The sequence below is a fragment of the Amblyomma mixtum genome, chromosome 1 (genome assembly GCF_055824585.1).
Source record: "Amblyomma mixtum isolate Tamu chromosome 1, ASM5582458v1, whole genome shotgun sequence".
NCBI lineage: Eukaryota > Metazoa > Arthropoda > Arachnida > Ixodida > Ixodidae > Amblyomma > Amblyomma mixtum.
In genome coordinates this window covers 242,727,428-242,745,988 of record NC_143012.1, presented here as the reverse complement: position 1 = coordinate 242,745,988, position 18,561 = coordinate 242,727,428, and the positions used below count along the sequence as shown (strand labels likewise).

At 44.2% G+C, this 18,561-nt stretch overlaps 1 protein-coding gene across 1 annotated transcript in view; it reads right to left on the bottom strand.

The window, feature by feature from the left end:
* Positions 1-18,333, bottom strand: part of LOC149371347 (cell adhesion molecule Dscam1-like) — a 28,149-nt gene extending 9,816 nt beyond the window's left edge. Inside the window, exons 1-3 of the mRNA XM_089579857.1 lie at positions 18,324-18,333; positions 15,548-15,709; positions 558-713 (exon numbers count right to left, since the gene is read on the bottom strand). Coding sequence (XP_089435983.1) covers positions 558-713; positions 15,548-15,709; positions 18,324-18,333 — 328 coding nt within the window. The remainder of the gene's footprint in view (positions 1-557; positions 714-15,547; positions 15,710-18,323) is intronic.
* Between the last annotated feature and the right edge of the window lie 228 nt (positions 18,334-18,561).

Here is an 18,561-nt window from a genome sequence, read left to right as displayed (position 1 = left end):
GCCGATATTGTTGCATAAACAATACAGTGTGCGGCACCTCAAAAGTAACATTTTTTTATTGCTTCCGTGATAGCTTGAATACAGTCGTTGATTTTCATTAAAACCTTTTTTTTTTTACAGGGCTACATTAAAACACACGCCTGCTGTATCCCTCGGCGTTGCCGAAATAGCGTTTCTGATCACGTGATGATTAGTGCCACGACGCTCGTTATCACATGACAAGCGCCATGACAAGTTGACAAGAGATCCCACACCTTGACGATACGCAGAAAAGAGTCGTCCAAAGCGGAGTCCTCCAAGCCACCCATGCCATTCCCACACTATGATGACCCATCGAGCAAACCTCGAAAAGAAAAAGTTAAGACGTAAAAGAAAAGACGACGTTGTACCCCCACAAATCATAAACCTTAAGGCAGATTAGACACTTGAAAATAAATTAAGTCTTCAGAGAAATGTTTTCAGTTGTCTCTTAGACAACTTAGAATTTACATAACTTGCTGTTGTCCTGTTGGACTTACATAACAAGCGAGAGGAGTACGAAGGTGGTCTGGACTCACCAGTGACGATGACCTTGCCGGCGCTGGTGCTGAGCTGACTGTCCCCCGTGAGAACGTTGTGCACCTGGCATCTGTAGGATCGATGCGTGTCAGTGCTCTCCACATTGCGCACAATAAGCTCGCCCGTGGGGAGCATGAGGTAGCGGCCGTCCATGCCTGCGACAAAGAAAAAGATGGTACGCTCGTGTGTGGCAGCTGTTGAGGGGAGCAGAGAAAAATACTGTGCTAGAACTTTAAATGTGTTTTCATGCATACCATTGTCTTTGTGTGTGCGTGCCTGCGCGTGTGTGTTCACGCGCGCGCCTCCGGCGGATACGTGGAGCCATGCAGGCGTAGAATCGCCAGCTGTGTGGCATCGGGTCACATCACACCGCAGCGCGTGGCGACTGCGTACACAGTGAGCAGGCGGACTTACTCCTTCTCACACATAGGCAGTCTTGACTGTCTCTTCCGACTTTTTGGATATAACATCTGCGTGTAAGATGCAACCTAAAAGGAATACGGGGAATTTTTATGTATTTATTTATTTTGTGATGTTGATCAATGGAGAATATTACTCAATATGTTATCGCTGAAATATAATTGATTTGAAAAGAAAAAAAAAACAACCACATGCCGCCGGTGGAAACCGAACCCACGACCTCCAAATTGCGCGTGCGGTGCTCTACCAACTGAGCTACGGCAACGGCTGTCAGATCTTCGGCTTTCCGTGGTATTTATGTTTACAAGTAACCTAACCTTGAGAGTGTTCATCAGCGTCACCCACGTTCATAAGCTGCGGACGTAGCACGTCCTGAGTTACCGATGGTGTGACGTAGTACGTCATCGAACGGCGAGGGTGGAAGCTGTGTGAGAACCCTCTTATGCTTCCTATGGCATCAAGGCTGCCAGAACCGAGGCCCTCGTTAAGCAATGAAGCAGACAGGGGAGTGGGAATGAGGGGCTCGTTATGCATATAAGAGAAGCCAACAGGCACAGAAACCAAGGAACACGGGGGATATTTTTATGTATTTATTTATTTTGTGGTGTTGATCAATGAATAATATTGCTGTATATGTTATCGTTTAAAGATAATTCATTAGAAAAGGAGAAGAAAAAGCAACCACATGCCACTGGTGAGAACCGGAAGGAAAAAAAATCGCTGTGGCTTAGCTTATCCGTACCTACGCCATGGTTCAGCTAGTAGTGTAGCTGGTGGTGGTGCTTGTGGTTAGACTTGTGGCAATGCATCTGTTATACAATCCAGTCCAATCCAATCCAATCCAATGTAATCTAATATAATCTAATCTATTCAAATCCAATCCAATCCAGTCCAGTCAGGCCGCCGTTCATGTGCACCGCCGTCGCACACGGACGGCGCGAGATCGCGAAGCAATGTTAAGCCGCTGGTGGTTGGCACAGCTACTGCGCTCTAGCGACGTGAGTCGAGCCTAATCTCTTCAGCGTAACGCCACAATCGCGCTCCTAGCGGAGAGCGCAGGAGTTAGGCGCCGGTGGTGGCACCGCCGCGGCTTGTGACGGCGCGAATCGGTCGCCCTTCTCTTCGGCGTGATGTCACACATGACGTCACACAGAGGTCAACTAAAGGTCAATGGTGGCACCGCCGCGCCACGGCAAAGGCTGAAAGTGCAAGTAGTAAAGCTTTCGCTTTAAAAAAAAGCTAGGCCATCATCGCAGTCAACACGCCTGTTGTTAAACTGCGCCCCACTCTCGCGCTGTGCATTGGAGAGCGTCGTCTTCTTCAACTTCCATCTGTTCCGTCCCGCGGCACTGCCTGCTCACCGTCGTCTTCTACGCAGCACAAATGCGTGCTTTCGCTCCGATTTGAATGCAGTAAACAGTCTGTGTAGTTTTTTTTTTTTACAGGACTGCAACTTACGTCCCACTGCTCAGCCAATGCCAGAAAAATACTGTACTGTATCCTAATCAGGCAAAACGAGAATAGACAGGAGAATGCTTGACGGTGGTTTTGATAGATCTGTCCAGCGGCGAAGGATCACACTTTTGTAGCCACCGGCAACCCATCAGCGATATGGCGTTCACAAGCGGACGGAAGAGATTCGCCGGCAGCTTGAATTTTAAAGTGCGTCTTCTCTCCGAAAATTACAGCGAGTTCCCATCAAACCCATTCCAGCTATGCACCGACACGAATCACGCGAGCTGTATACGTACGGAGGCAAACAATCCGCGACGCTCCCGGCAGTTAACGGCTCGTCGGAAAGAGAGAAATGAGAGCGCTTTTGCATCGATCCGCCAGAAGGAAGAGGCGGATGAATAAAAGAACACAGAAGAAAAAAACCAGCGAGAGAATTGAAGTCAAGCTTCCCGGTACAACATGGTCGTTTTGTTTGTCCCTGCTTTTGCACGTGCATCTCACATCCGGGAAGGCACTTGTTCTGCAATCAGCTACGAAGCGTGGCGCGTTGGGAGGCATACTTTCAGGAAGATTGCGGGTTCTTGCAGCTCGCTTGCTTGGAGCAGCCATCTCCGACTCGAGCGCCAGGAGACGTGCGCTTTCTAGTTGTTCCTCGACGTAGCCTGAGAGGAAACGCACTTCAGATCTACGTTCGATGCTCGTTCGCGGAGTCAACCGTCTTGTTACTTTTTTCTCGTCTCTGTGTTCTCGAAGTCGCTGCACTTTAAAAAAACATTTCGTTTTTTTCTAAAACCTTCTTCTTGCTTTGTTTTTCGGTATTGTAAACACAAATATCCTGCAATTCGTGCGGGCCGAGGCATTGGTGAAGCGGCCGTCTAACGCCAAGTGGCAACCGCTACGAGCTTCGCAGGAAGAATCAATACTTACAACGATGATAGCACTTACATATAGAAAAAAAAATATTAGTTAACGCGTCTCCTTACATTGATTTTTCTTCGCCTACTGCGATAATTATTGGAATTTCAAAGACACCAGGGAAGTACAGGCACTGCAAAGAAGCCAAAGGATCTAATGTTGACAACGCCATTTTCCTCAGTGTGCGCTTCGTATTTCCTGCGCCTTTCCTTCCTCGCACATCCTCCTCCACCATCAAGAAAGGCTCAACCAACGATGAATGTGAAACTGGATTTTGAAGAAATGAAATGGCACAGTAGATCTCTCACTTGTGTCGGTGGACACCTGAACCACGATGTAAGAGAAGGGGGAAGGTGGCTTTGAAAGAAGAAAGGAAGAAAGAGGTGCCGTAGTGGAGGTCTCGGAAATAATATCGACCACCTGGGGATCTTTAACGTGCACCGACATCGCACAGCATACGCGGGCCTTTTGCATATCGCCTCCGTTGTAACATGGCCGCCGCACAAGGGTTCTACTGCGGGAAACCAACAGTGGCAGTGAATAGCTTCTAATTTCCTTGTAGACACAAGCAACGTTTTTCCTAGAGAAATATTTCACGGGTTAGGCGCCAGCAAAGTGAGAGAGTGGGTGTCAGACAGTTGAGTTGTATTTCTCAGAGTGTAGCTACGGGCTTTTCTCAAATTTGTCGAGGAAATACACGATCACATGTGTGATTTTCCGTGACTATAGAGCGTGTAAAGGAAGGAGGGAAGAATGCTGCTTGCAAGAGACAGGAAATATCTTGGCACGAAAGAGGCAGAAATATTATACCTTTCGACATAGATAACAATACTTTTCGGTTATGTGTCATTGATAAGGCTTCTGATAACCTTTCGGCGTTACAGCTGATGCCTTGTTGTCATGCCTTTTGTTGTACTGCGGTTCGCTTTTACAAGCAACTTCTAGGTAATGTGATTAAGAATACCGAATTTATCTGAAGCATTCTAAATAAAGTTTTTGTTTAATATATTGGTATGGTTCTAAGCTTCACCGTGTGATGAAGCGCTTTGCGTGAATGATGATTTATTTTGGCTTTTTTCGTCATAGCACTGTTAGCGGTGTAGCACATCACAATAAAGCTATGAAGTACCAACCAGTGGATGGCCAACTAATATTGAATAGTCGACTTTTTAAATGCTACTGTTAGCCTTCTTGTTTATTGAGGGGGTTCAGCCTACCATAAGTAAACTTCTTATCCGTTTTAATAATTTCGAAAACCCGGTTACCCTCGGCTGTGTGGTCCAACAATTTTGCTTATTTCGACGAGTGACGTGCACGGCGGAAGCGGCACTGCTTTTCTGCAAGCTTTCGAAAGCGCACGTATTTTGGTGCGATGTAGGCAAAATTTGTTGGGCCAAAGTGCAGAGGGTAACTGCTTTTTTCGAAATGCCAAAAACCTACATCGATATTACTTACAGCGGGCTACACGGCTCAAAATAAATATGAAGATAGAATATGTTTAATGGTTTAGGGGGCTTAACGTCCCAAAGCGACGCAGGTTATGTGGGACGGTGTAGTGAGGACTCCGGAAATTTCCACCCCTGGAGTTCTTTAAATAGATACTGAAGCAAATTCTTAAAATGAGACAAAAAAGGTGGAAATAGGTTCTCAGAATGTGATTACGCCGAAACCTAGTCGTCACTTCGCATATTTTTTAGCGGGTGGTTTTATTTTCGATGAATTATGAGCGCGCGCCAAGCCCTCCCGGCCGGTGCGAGGTGAACAGCGTGGAGTCATGACAACCCTCTTCCGACAGGCAACCAGTCACGCCACTCGAAGCGCGATGTCGCACTGCGGTTTGGGTAGACCAAGTGATAAGACTCCCAACCTCCGACGCTGCCAACGCGAAACTGGCAAAATCCGCGAGTAGCGATGGAAATCGTGCTCCAGCGGGAACAGTGGGCGCGAGGGTGTTATGACGTCTAGTTGCAACTTCCAGAGAGAGCCGCCAGGTGCAACGATACAGCAATAAATCGCGAAAAAAACATGCTGTCCGCCTTTTGTCGATATAATCCTTGTTGCATTTATCAATTTTAGCAGTCAAGCTCTTGTTTGTAAAAAAACAGCCCCAGAAGTTTGGTTCACTATCCCTTTAATGTGCACTGACATCCCACAGTACACGGACCTCAGGAATTTCGCCTCAATCGAAATGTGACCGCCATGGACGAGACCGAACTCACTTCTTTGGGGTCAGCAGCCGCGCACCATAACCACTGAGCCATCACAGCCCCTATAAATGAAATTAAGAGTAATAGGCAACAATTAGCTATTCAGTATTAGTTAACAATACTACTAGTTAGCATGGTTTAGCTCAATTATGATGTGCTACACCACTGGCAGTGCTATGCCAAACAAATAGCTCCTCGAACTATGAAAGACATTGTTTAAAATGAAAAATATCTGAGCACAAATACTCGTTATAGCCAGTTACATGCAAGCTAGAACAGAGCGACCCATAATCGCATTGGGGAATATGTGACCGCATATGCTGACTGCGGGGTTTGGGTCTCGTTTAAGAACTAACAACGAAATAGCATGTAGCAGTGTTAAGCACATTCAGGTCAGCTTTTTCTGACACACTCAGACCTTTAGGAGAAGACGCAGCATCAGCGGCTCTGCAACGACTTTCTCCTCGCCGTGTGGTTGCTCTTGGCGTTTCGCAGACAACTTCCATTAGGTTTCATTACAGAGCAGCTGCTTCGCGTAAACTGAAGTAGTCTCATTCGCCACCGTGTTCCGCCGACCAGCGCGTGCAAGGTTTCTTTGAGCCATCAGTGTAACAAAAGCCGCGGCTGGGACTCCTGGAACTCTTCATTTAGCTGCAACTAAGTGCGGAGACGGCAGAGGAATCCATAGCAAAAGTAAATACAAATTCAAGGTGTATAAGAAACAAACGCTAGAAAATGGGAAAAGGCCTAGCCAACCCTCCAACGGCTTCCACCTAGAAGATCCAGCCAACATGCTTTCTTCACGAGAGCCCGGCTAACGGGCCGCAGCCATTTCTGGCATTCGCTAATTAGGTTTACCGCCAAGGAAGTCGACCGACTAAACCACTCGCCGACGAAGCTTCGTCGGCCACATTTTATCTAAGTGAAGACACAGAGAGAGAGGGCGGACAAGATGGTGCGCAGGCCACGATGAAACCACTCCTTTTTATGCGGGTTGCTTAGCTAAGTTCGCCCCTTTTGGCTAGGCAGCGGTGGGCTACCAGTTGTTCGCCAAGGACTACGAGCGCCAGTGTGTAGAATAACGTTAATACGCAATTCCTAAACTGCGCTACAGAACTGCGAAAACAGGGAAGCAAGATGATGGGCAGGAATCGAGGTGTCTTCCGAGTGCGGTTTGGGGCCAGGCATTCAGTAAGGCTTTGAGTAAGGAAATGTCGCTCGCCAGACTTCGAAACAAAATCGGCGCTCACGAGTAAAAAATCTTACTTTTTTGCAAACTCGCCGGCTGCTAACTCCTCAACTTTCCTATTCTCCTATCACAAACTATAGGTGCCAGACATCAACCGCAAGGTGGGCTCGTCGAGCGCTCCTTAGAGCGACGGTCACACTAAAAGTGAAACAAAAAAATAAAATACAAAAGCAAAAAAAACACGAAGACGAACACTGTTAGATAAGTGGTAATACTTGAGCCGCATTCACTGCAAAAGTAAACGGAAACACGCTGGGTTGTCCCCTAGTGCGAGTAGAAGCCAAGCTGATGTGACTATTGAGAGTGTCGGATGAACCAGAACCACACGTTCTGACAGAAATGCATGTCGTATAGTACGCAAATAGCACTCAGTTTTGGACGCGCAATGGCCTCTCTCATTGGAAACAGGAAGGCACACCTGCATGAAAAAGCACTCAGCAGAACGCAAATATATTTTGCCGACTACACTTCTAAGATCAACACCTCCCCCTCCCTCATGATCCAAAATACATTTCCAGTAAGAGTCAAAGCCTTTTTCTGACTACCTGCAGCACGCATCACAATCATCGCGTATTGCTCAGTTGTGCGTGCAATTTTCCTCATATTTTACAACATTCATCCATGCGATAGACGCTTGAAATAAATGTGGTTCAAGCACTAAAATATTTTTGTTCAGCCCTTCGCATTTCATATGGACTCAGTCACCTGTCGATGTTTTTGCAGTTGACAGAGTTTCCCCGCCTTTCAGCATTTTTTCAGAATTGTTAGATAGTATCCCTACGCTCGGGGTTATTTCGACCATTTCCTTCTGCGTGCACAGTCAAGGTTTTCCTAATGCCTCCACACTGCCGACCACAGTGACTAATGTTATAATTAGTTAGGAAGCACATATCACTGATGAGTACAACAATGCCACATTTTGGTGGACGCACACAACTACATGGCTCTTTCGTCGCATAATGGAAATTTTTTGTGAATCGGTACGTTTCATGTGACTGCTAGTTTTAAATAATTTCTGGTTACACAACAGCTCCACTACACTTGTAGTAGTTCGCCGGCATATAGTGATATTCCGTTTATATAGCAATTTTCTACTGTTACAGCAACGCCGCTCTCAGTAGAGCAGTCTGTTGGTTTATGCCATTTTAGAGCACACTATATGTGTAAATTTCGCGGACATGTTCCAAAAATATGTATCAACGCTCTTGCAAGTTCGTGGCACATTTTTATAGGCATAAGCTGCTTTTATCTACATCTTTTCCTCTTTGTGGAATGAAAAGCGTCTCTTTTTCTGGCATCTGGTGAGGCTCCGCTAGTAACTAAAGTTTTGATAAAAGTCCCTCAGCTGTATTTCGTTATCGCATACTTGACTGAGAATGCCAAATGGCTCTTCCCAAAGAATGAAATCGGAAAAAATAGGAAGTAATAATTAACTGGGTTTTGACTGGTGTTGTGAGATTACATCTGTGCACCGCAGCGGTGGTCTAGAGGTCTGAGCATCCGCCTTGAGAAGACCCCACCTTGAGAAGATGAAGAACACCTTGTGCCGTGGCACTCTTTGGCCGCAGATGCACTTGCGCCATCAAAATCCATCAGATTATCTTTGCCTTTTTTTTCCTTTTACACATCAAGAGTAAAATACATGTTCAAAACTAGGAGAATTATAAGTGATAAAATTGAAATGCATCAGGCTTTTCGCGAAGAATAAATGGACGATATCTGAGTTTTACCATCTGTTGTTATACGAGCTCCCAAAAAAACGAGCGCGAGTAACCATAAACGAGAGGCTCATAAAGTTACGACGCTTTATATGTGTAACCCGATACTCTGTATAGAAAAGATAGGCAGCCCCAATACTTCAAAAAAAACAAAAAACATCCTATAATATAGTAAGCACGAGAGGTTTAGAATTTCAGAAGGTGTTCATTAACTGGAGCACATGAGAAATATGAAGCCCTCAACGCAACATGCCAAGTTAAATGACAGCGCTATATTTACCCGCACGCTTTTTCGGGGCTCCTTTTTTCTTTCTGTGGCTATATACGCTTCACTTTTTTATGCGATCGGGCGTTTCTGAAGAAAACTGTGAAAATGCCAAGTGAAACGTTAGACTAACAAAAATTACAATAATGAAATGAAAATTCTTTATTTCTCTCCCAGAATTCATCGTTGGTAGGGGACACAGCCAAAAAAGCTGCAATATGCAGCTTGGAGGCCCCTTCAAGTATGAAATATCAAGAACTTTCAATAATAGACTTTGTAGAAGACGTCGGCGTAAACAGATAGCGCAAGTTTAGCTTAACTTATCGGTGATATTATCTGCATCGTTGACTTTAAGACTTTTGTCGCACCATTTATGTATAAGTAGTCGAAGTAAAACAGGGCCGTGTAGGATACCGGACATTTATTTCCAAGCATGAACACAACGAATAGCGAGACCTTAAGAGTAACGGCGATCATTTAAGGCAACACAAATGATAAAACCCATTTGACACTACAAGGCCAAATAAATAATTGGATTTGCGCATTACAGTCAAGCACACAGCTAAGCGTGTGGTCTACCTATGACAAAAAAAAATGACGACTTGGGTGGCTGTAAAGGAGTTCATTACTTTTAACTAGAGTCTCCAAAAGTGCGCAGTATGTTTACTAGAAGAAATCGGCACCGTTTTTATAATGTAAAACGTGCTGACCATGCCCATTCGGGTCTTCCAGTTGCAATGTGCAAGTATGCTCTTTCTTTAGAACACATGGATTCCCAGGTTTCGTGCATCAATATCAGTATCGTGTTATATATCTTAGGCTCGAAAAGCATTACATGAGAGGGCCACTGCGAAAATTGCACCTCCATCTGTCCATGGCTCATCGGCGTTGCGCGGGTACAAGAATCGAGAAGCTTCATATTTAATATCCGTCTGGAGGAGCCACACATAATTTTCAGTGCTTTCTATCAATAAGTTAGGGGTCAAGTAAGTGTCCGCACTCTAATAAGAGTCTCCAAGAGCTCCAAGACTGCGCGGTAGTGGTTAATGATGTGCGAAGCCTTCGCCCATGATTTTATCAGTTCGTGCACAAGGCTTATCTCATGTTTTAAAACTATCTTGAAAGAAAACTTAACCAATGAGCTATTACCAAACAAGCACGTCCTTTGCGAATTTTGAATCCGTCTTTGTACACATGAAGCAATGCTCCAAACTCTCATACCCAAGGGAAACCGCAAAATATAGATGCTGGCCAACATGGAAAAGGTCGACAGAGTGACATATAATTATTGTTTATTCATACACACTGATCTCAAAATCCGCCCGAAAGGGCACATTCCACATTTGTGTGACGTTAGGTAGCTTTTTCCAAATCAGAAAATATTCAGCCGTATCAACATAATTTGATACTTACTAAAATAACACCCATATTAGTGCAAAAGCACTACTCCCATCTGTAAACCTCGAACATTATCTTTGGATGTTTGCGGGTTCGCGAAGTTGTTACGATGTTTATGATTTTGTTCCGAGTGCAAGAGAGAAAATAATTTAAATCAAATAAATATCCATAACAAAATTCGAATCCACGGCGACGCGAATAACGTCTCTGACCACTGCGCGAGAGTGCTAGGCTATCGCCGCAGCCGAACACGCCTCATATTAGTTGGTTGGTTGGCCTCAAATAAAATGGCACATACCCACTACAGAAGGACGGAACTGCAAGACACTCTCGCTCTCTGCGTTGCACATCGCCTTCTTCATAAACTAATAGTGTGCTATATGGTGCTAGCAGCAGAGAGATGTGCGCAGCATGAGTTGGCATGGACTACGCTGTGGCAGGTACAAGGGGCTCGATAGAGAAATACGCGTTGGCATTGACAACATCGCTGCAGAAACGCGGCACTGGAGCTTAGGCCGCCACCGTACATTGGTCAAATCGGGACAGGCAATGAGAAACTAACTGTACGACGCACATAAATGATTGCCTGTGTCTGTGTGTACTCAGTTCAGTTTTCAGATACGTGGCGACAATGTCTACCTGCAGAAAACTGTTCTTTCGCACAATATTTTGTGCTAACGCAATGATAAACTTCCAGCCATTTTTTTCATCAAGACCACTTACTATTCAATAATTATACTAGAAAGAACAAAAATCTCCATAAAAAGGAGACATTTAAATTCTTAAGCGTAATCTAAGCCTGCTTCCTTCAGCATTGCTTAACAGCATCTTTTATATAAAAAGCATGTGTATCTGAGTGTCCAATATTGCACTCGAAACAGAATCACTTCGTAAGCTTTCTCTTCTGCAATAAAAAAACAATATGCACAGGAGCTAATTGTTGGAGCAAACGAACATGACATGAATGAATATTTATGCCCTTTCTTTGATGTGTCTGGAGAAGAGAGCAGATTTTTTATTAGCAACCCCCACCTTCATAATTAAAAACTGGGTAGAAAGCAACTTCGGTTTATCTTGAATTTTTTTAGTGGTTCTTCGTGTTAGCGTGCACCCGAATTCGCCCACAAACATTGCGAAAAGAAACCCAGAAATGTGAGGCATTAGTTAACAATTCAAATGTGGATGAGTAAATGATCTAAAAGGGCGGATATTACCTCCGAGCAACTAAAGTATTAGTGGAAGACACAACAATTTCGCACTACCGGTTTCTGCATGTGCCGTTATACAAGAGAATTACATTATAGCAAAGATATCCTTTACTGTTTACGGTATTCGTACTGGTACGCATCATATTTCGCGCGCATGTGCGGGCGAGTATTCCGGCATGCATTTACGCTTAGGAAAATTTCGTGCACAAATACTGGTGCTCAAACCGTCCTTGGCCGCAGATGCAGCTAGGTAGTTATGCGGTGCTGACCACTATAGCTAGTTCCAGGATAACAGAGAACGAGGAGAGAACTGTAGCAGGAAGGGGAGAGGGGGCTATTTTTCCGCCATGCCATGCGTCTGTTAGATGCATCCTTTGCTACAGTATTCAATTTTTTTATCTATTAAGAATTTTTTTCCTAGTCACGCCCTTTTAAAAGCTGACTAGCAGAGAAGATGTTGCGTCTGGCAAAATGTTTTCTAAACAGGCACGATTTATGCAGTCTTGTGGCGCGGTGTTTTTGTTCAGCAACTGCGCACTAGTGCTCGCCCTTCTCTTTCTTTATTTCCATGTGCAGGTCTCATGCATGTGCATTGTTCCTGGAGTGCTTCAGTGTGGAGGCCAGCCTCTAACTAGCAGCACACTCAATGCGGGTTTTTCGCTTCAGGCTTCGCTACTATTTACACGTCGTTTCCTTTGATACCATCAACGCACGAAATGTTCCAGCCTGCGGAAAGCCCACCCTTAAGTAATTTCCAATTGGGCAGTCTACTATCGTGCCACCGACGCAGCGAAACAGCCACCATCGCTATTACACCGTTTCCGTGCCAGAACATACAACCTGTCCACTTCATTCGCTGCTCTCTAGAGCTCACTACAATTTATACTCCAATCCCCTCCCATTCGCATCCTCACCTCAACCTGGTTGTCGAAGGTTTAAGTTTTTTTTTTGTCAAACAATGCCAGGTGAATAAGGGAGAACATCGTTGTTTTGCAGATTGAATGCCACGGAACGATTAATTTTATAGGTATGTGAACATACAAGAGCCTTGAATAAGAATGAGGTATAAGTTATTTAAGAGTGGGATTGGATTCCATGTACCTAACGCTGCTAGACGTAGAGAATATGGAAAGGAATGTGAATATTTAGAGCAAACCAACTGTTCGGTAACGCATTTATAAAAAACAATTCCGAAATATTGCAGGCACAGCTTACCGAATTTCAGAGACAGTGACTCGATAACATCCTGGTTTCGCGAAGTGTCTTGCAGGCCATGCTTTAGTGATTAGGTGGTTGTGTCGGGAGTGGAAGGTTATTGCACGTCCACTATTGCAGTTCTTCTAAATCCCAGTCATCATAGTAATCACAATTAGTGTTCCGATCTTCCTCATAATTATGAGCGGTGGCACAAGAAACACTAACGACAGAGAGAGCAGACACAAAAGTCCCCCTTCAGTGGCTGCGCCGGCATAAGAACCCCACAGATTGCTTTCACGGTCCATGTTTGCAGAACGAAGCCAGCATAGCTCAATTCATGATCAAGATGAAGTGGTCGAAACCCGACTCAGTTTGTAGTTCTGTGGCAAGTATCGAGTGTGCATATTTTCATCGCAATGCGAGAGTCATGGATGTTTACACCATCCTTAACGTTTTCCCGCAAGCTATGTCGAGCATTCTACATGTGGCACTATTTTCTGCCAGGTGTCGTTTGCGGCGGCAGACAGGAAATGCTATGAACCATGGTGATAAATATCGTAGCTCACTGCTTACAGCCCGAGCGTCGGAGGCGAATTTTAGGGCCATAGAGCTCTGCGCACTCTCCTGCGCTCCAATCCCAGCAGCGTTATATTTAGCAGTTTTTTGGCTACATAGAACAAACTTCTTTTTATTTTACACATATAGCTGAAAAGGGACACGCACTTTTGAACACACGGTGCTCAAAAAGAAAGGAAAAACATAACAAATTCGCATTCAGGTTTCCACAGGGTAACCGATGTTGCCAAAACGGGCCGTACTGGGCGGTAGGCTGTCGCTCAGTAAGCGGTGTTGGATGAAGAAAAATAGGTGCAACAGAATAGCCTTCATTTCATGGCCAGGCACTCGCGCTTTCCTTCGTGGGCATACACGGGCCCGACTTACGAAGCCGTCTTCACGCGACATCAAACGCGTGCGCAGCCAAATACTCAAGTTGACTTTACTGCCACCGGCGCACCGCGAAATCAAATTAAATGTGTGCTTAGACCAGTTTCTATAAATTCTAACGAAGTGAGCTCAATAAACTGCTGTCACATGTACAGTCTTAATATGAACCAAATTCAGGCGCTACACAAAATAATTCTTTTTCATGCGATAAGTATCTTTAGAAGGTAAGGTCCAAAGGTGGAGGCGGCAATATCCACGCAAAAGTTTTTTTAGAAAGTGCTTTACGCTTTGGCGGCTATAACATAATGTTTTTTTTTCTCTCAGCTATGCTTTAGCTTTACATTTAAAATGTGAGATATATGAAAACGTAAAATTCTTTTTAGGAGTTTGTTGTCGCGCTAAACATAGAGATGAACCGAGACATATACACAAACAGCCATGCTACACGCTCCATAAACATCACACTATCTATTAGTGTGAAGCACACTAGAATATTAGTGTGCGTCACTGCGTGCAGACAACAGACAACGCCAACTGCGTGAACATGGTTTTATCGTAAAATCGGGAGGGAATAGGGAGCTTAAATTTTCCCGATTCAGTTCGTTTTAAAAGCAGCAAAAAAATTAACAACAACAGCGTAAATGAACGATGTGAGAATATCTGCGCCCCAACTACATGATGTCTCAGCCTTTGTCAAATTAAAAATGAAAATGCACACTCTCAGGGCACGTTACACACCTTCCTGTGGGTTATTACAGCCCTTAGCTACCTCCCATCAATGTCTTAAATGAGTGAATAATTGTGCGCTCGGGCCAATGCGAACTGTATTTTGCTGCCGTCGATGTACCGACCGCCGTTTTCTTGCTTTTACGGAGGTGGTGCAGTGTGGCGGAAAGTGTGAATCATTAATAAAATGATCCTCCGTGTTATCCGCGCACACACGGATAACACAGTTTGTTCCCAGATTTGTTCATGATGTAAGTAATGCGCGCCAGAGGCAGAGGGGAAGTGACGCTAAGTCACGAAATGGTTCACCGAAGCAGAGAATCAATTGATGAGTATTAATAGGTATTAATTTGCTCGAAGCCAATTGAAATCCATTTCCGGGCCATAGTTTCGTCAACTGTCGAATTTCTACGCTGGGTCAGTCAGTTCTCGCACAAGCTCGTCTTCTGATGAAGGATTGTGAAGCCGCAGCCACTCAAACACGCTCTGAGATCTGATGTAAATGTGATTTTCCAAAGTTTTAATTGCCGCCACCAGTTCGATATCATCTACATTTCAGCTTAATTGTCTCGAGAGTACGCGTAAGCGTAGTGGTATTTTGAACAATTCTAAACGCTCCTGGCAAGCACGCTGCGCCCTACGCTTCCTGCAACTTTTGTTGTCATCAGGTGCGTCATTGGGCGTGGTCGTAAAACACCGACATATTCTCATAAACACCTAATAGATGCTCTCTCGGTGTCTGTGCAGGAGAAAAGAAAGAAGACGCGTGAGGAGAAAAACAGCCTATGTACAGCTGGACGGTACGTGAAACTTATTGGGATTTTAGGAGACTAGGTAATTATAGCCTTAAACGTGGCACCAGTGCACCGAAAAACCGAAAAAATATGTAGCCCCGAAAGACGCTTTGTTTTGCCTAAGAAATACATAAAATTTAGCAAAACTACATCTATCAATCGTAGAAATCACTCACAAATACATTATGGAATATCGTGTTCATGCTCGGCGTTATGCTGCTAATTTTAGACCCCCAAAGAACATAACTTGTGCTGAAAAAACAATGTCGCTCCTAAATGTTGATATTTTGAAATAATTTACTGATATTACTTCAAAAAAACAATCCTTTCCTTTTGTCTAGCAATAATTACAGACTTCAGTAGCTGAAATTTTACAGGTACTAGTAAATTTAAAGGGCTCTAGTGACTTGCATGTAAGCTCGTAGTAATTAGTCTTCTTTTAAGTAGATTGAAATAGGCTGAACAAATGACAAGGCAATGGACAGGACTTACCATCGCTTCCTAGCGTGCCGATCGTCACGCCGTCGTCCAGCACCCATGACGTCACTGTGACGTAGTCCCTTACAGCGGGAGGCACGTGGCACCGGAACATGGCGGAGTTCCCGCGTACCACGTACACGTCATACACGCTGGCCACAAACTTCTCCAGCACCACTGTTGAACGGGAAACGGGATCAAAGCAGAGGAAGAGAGGAAAGAAAGAATGCATAATCAGGCACATGCACCAAAATGTTATACTCAGTGAAAAAAAATGAGCATTTTTGTGGGTGTGTGACTGTTTAGAAACGCATTTTCAGAGCTCAATATTGATGTTTTTAATCAGTGATAGTGGTTGGCGTTTGCGGCCTTATTTCGCCTTATAGGGTTGTGTAGAGTAAGATTCGTTGAAAATACCCTGAAACTTGAAAAATTTTCCCGAGCTCAAAAAGTCTACTCTGGGAAAAAATTGTGTTGTAGATGAGATCTGCGTTCGATCACTTTGAGCTGTTTAGAACGGACCAGAATCTGCCAAAATGCTAGTTTCTATGGTTGCTTTTAAATAGCCTAGACAGATCGGTACAATGATGGCGGGGCTGCAGACTAATTCCGATTTCCTGGGATTTCTTAGGGTACACTATTGTCGTAGAGCGCGCTGGCGCTTTTAAAAGCGTTCTTCGCGTCAACTGCTTAATACCTCGGACTTGAGATCTATAAAAAGTAAAATGTAAACGATTAATGAGAGACGAAAGGGCGCAGTAAGAGCCTGACTCTCGGAGGACACCTATAACAAGTTGTGAGAGCAGTGTTCAACGGCAGAGTAAAAAGAGACACTGAAGAATAAGCGCCGTAAAGGAGTGGTTCAAAATTGATTTAAACAACGTGACTCTCTTCAGTGTGCACAGACATCGCGCAGCATGCGTTCGTGTTCAAACATCGCCTCCATTGGAATGTGGCGAAATGATGCCTTCGTACATAGCAGCCGAACCGCTAACCAGGAAGCTGGCCGAACGTAATAGAAACTGAGAGTAGACTTGGTAAGAATTAGAAACGCTGTTATGTATGCAGACGTGTGAAATGCAATAAAGAAAGGTATTTCATATTCAAATAAAATCTAAGCGGACACAATTACTGTCCGATACACCCCTTTCTTTTGTTACGCTGCACTTGCGAGCATTGATTTCATACACCATGTACTGAGTTATTACTGTGGCACGTTGCAGTGCGTTGCTGTCTGCTTTTTTGCAGGTAATGTGCACATAAAGCTTCTGGCTTCTACGATCATGGAGCTCCACAGCAAGGAGGTCAGAGCAGTAGAGAGAGAGCCAAGGATAAAAGTTCCAACGGCACGAAAGACTTAAAAGATATTCAAAGCCCATTGCCCTTCATTATCAACTTTTTTGGTATTACTGAGGCGCAATTGATGTCGAATGCCGCTGATAACACTAATCCACATAGAATACAGCATAAAACACAATAAATTTGCTGACTGTTCTGCATATGAGATCTATTGGTTTGGTTTGGTTTATGGGGTTTAACGTCCCAAAGCGACTCAGGCTATGAGAGACGCCGTAGTGAAGGGCTCCAGAAATTTCGACCACCTGGGGTTGTTTAACGTGCACTAACATCCCACAGTACACGGGCCTCTAGAATAATGAGATCTATTGAACATTATTGTTATTGAAAATCTGGCAGTGGTAAAAATAATGACATCAGTATGAAGTAAGAACGTTTGTGCAAACTCTGGGTAAACGTCAACAATACAGCTTTAATTTAGAGCTCACAACATGCACCAGCTCTTTTTGCAAACCCTAGGCACATATGATCGGTTTTACTGGGTTGATTTTGTTTACAAACACAACAATAAAACGCTTACATTCTCCAATCCCAAGCAGGAAAAGCTCTCAATATAAACATTTAAAGAGTAATTACGTATTTTCATTCTCCAAGCGTAGCCGTAAGGCTAGAAAGGAAAGCTATAGATATTCCACAAAAACCTTGTTGTTGAAGAAAAATTTGTCGTAGTCCAAATTTTGTCGCTGTACAGCTGCGCTCAGGTGGATGTCTATGAGTAATTACTTCCTCATTACACATATACTCTATCTTGGAGGACCCGCCGCAGTGGCTCAGTGGTTATGACACTCGGCTGCTGACCCGAAAGACTCGGGTTCGATCCCGGCCGCGGTGGTTGAATTTCGATGGAGGCGAAATTCTAGAGGCCCGTGTACTGTGCGATGTCAGCGCACGCTAAAGAACCCCAGGTGGTCGAAATTTCCGGAGCCCTCCACTACGGCGGCCCTCATAGACTGAGTTGATTTGAAACGTTAAACCCTAATAAACCAAACATCTATCTTGGAGCATTCTCCCTAGACATTTATCCAAAAGAGTAGTTATTTCCACTAATTTCTAAAGTGTATCGTTCCAAAAATCTACCTCGTTTCACCACACAATTACCACCCCGCTCTGTCTTAAATCGCTTATTAGCCCAAGCACATGCATTGCGGCAAATATTGCTGCTTGGTTGATATAGGTATATTTTCTTCACCACCTCAATACACAAAAAAACTACAAAAAAAACTAATCGTGTTAAACACGGGCATTGTTCGGTGCTCTTTATATAGATAGAAACACAAAAAATACAAGGCCTTATCAGTAGTGCACTAAATAAATAAACCTCCGCTACATGATTCAGATTCCGTGGGACTACAATATTTATTTTTTTGTTATGTACCAAAGTTGAAATTTTACTTTTTCTAATTATGGTATCTTGGAAAGGAGAGAAACTACTTACTGAGCACCATGAGTTCAACGTTGAGACCTTCCCTGGTTAAACGGAACACCCAGTAGCGCGATTTAGTTGAAAGGCGAAAAATAAAAGCGCAATACTTGGTTCGTGGACGGCTACATCTGATCCTTCCATTTCCTTCAAGTGTCTAGTCAAGCGGCAAAACCTTCCTACACTCTTGGCCGAGCTACACCGGAGCCTTAACCGTGCCTTAACTCGCGCAGACGAGAAGTATCAAGGCACG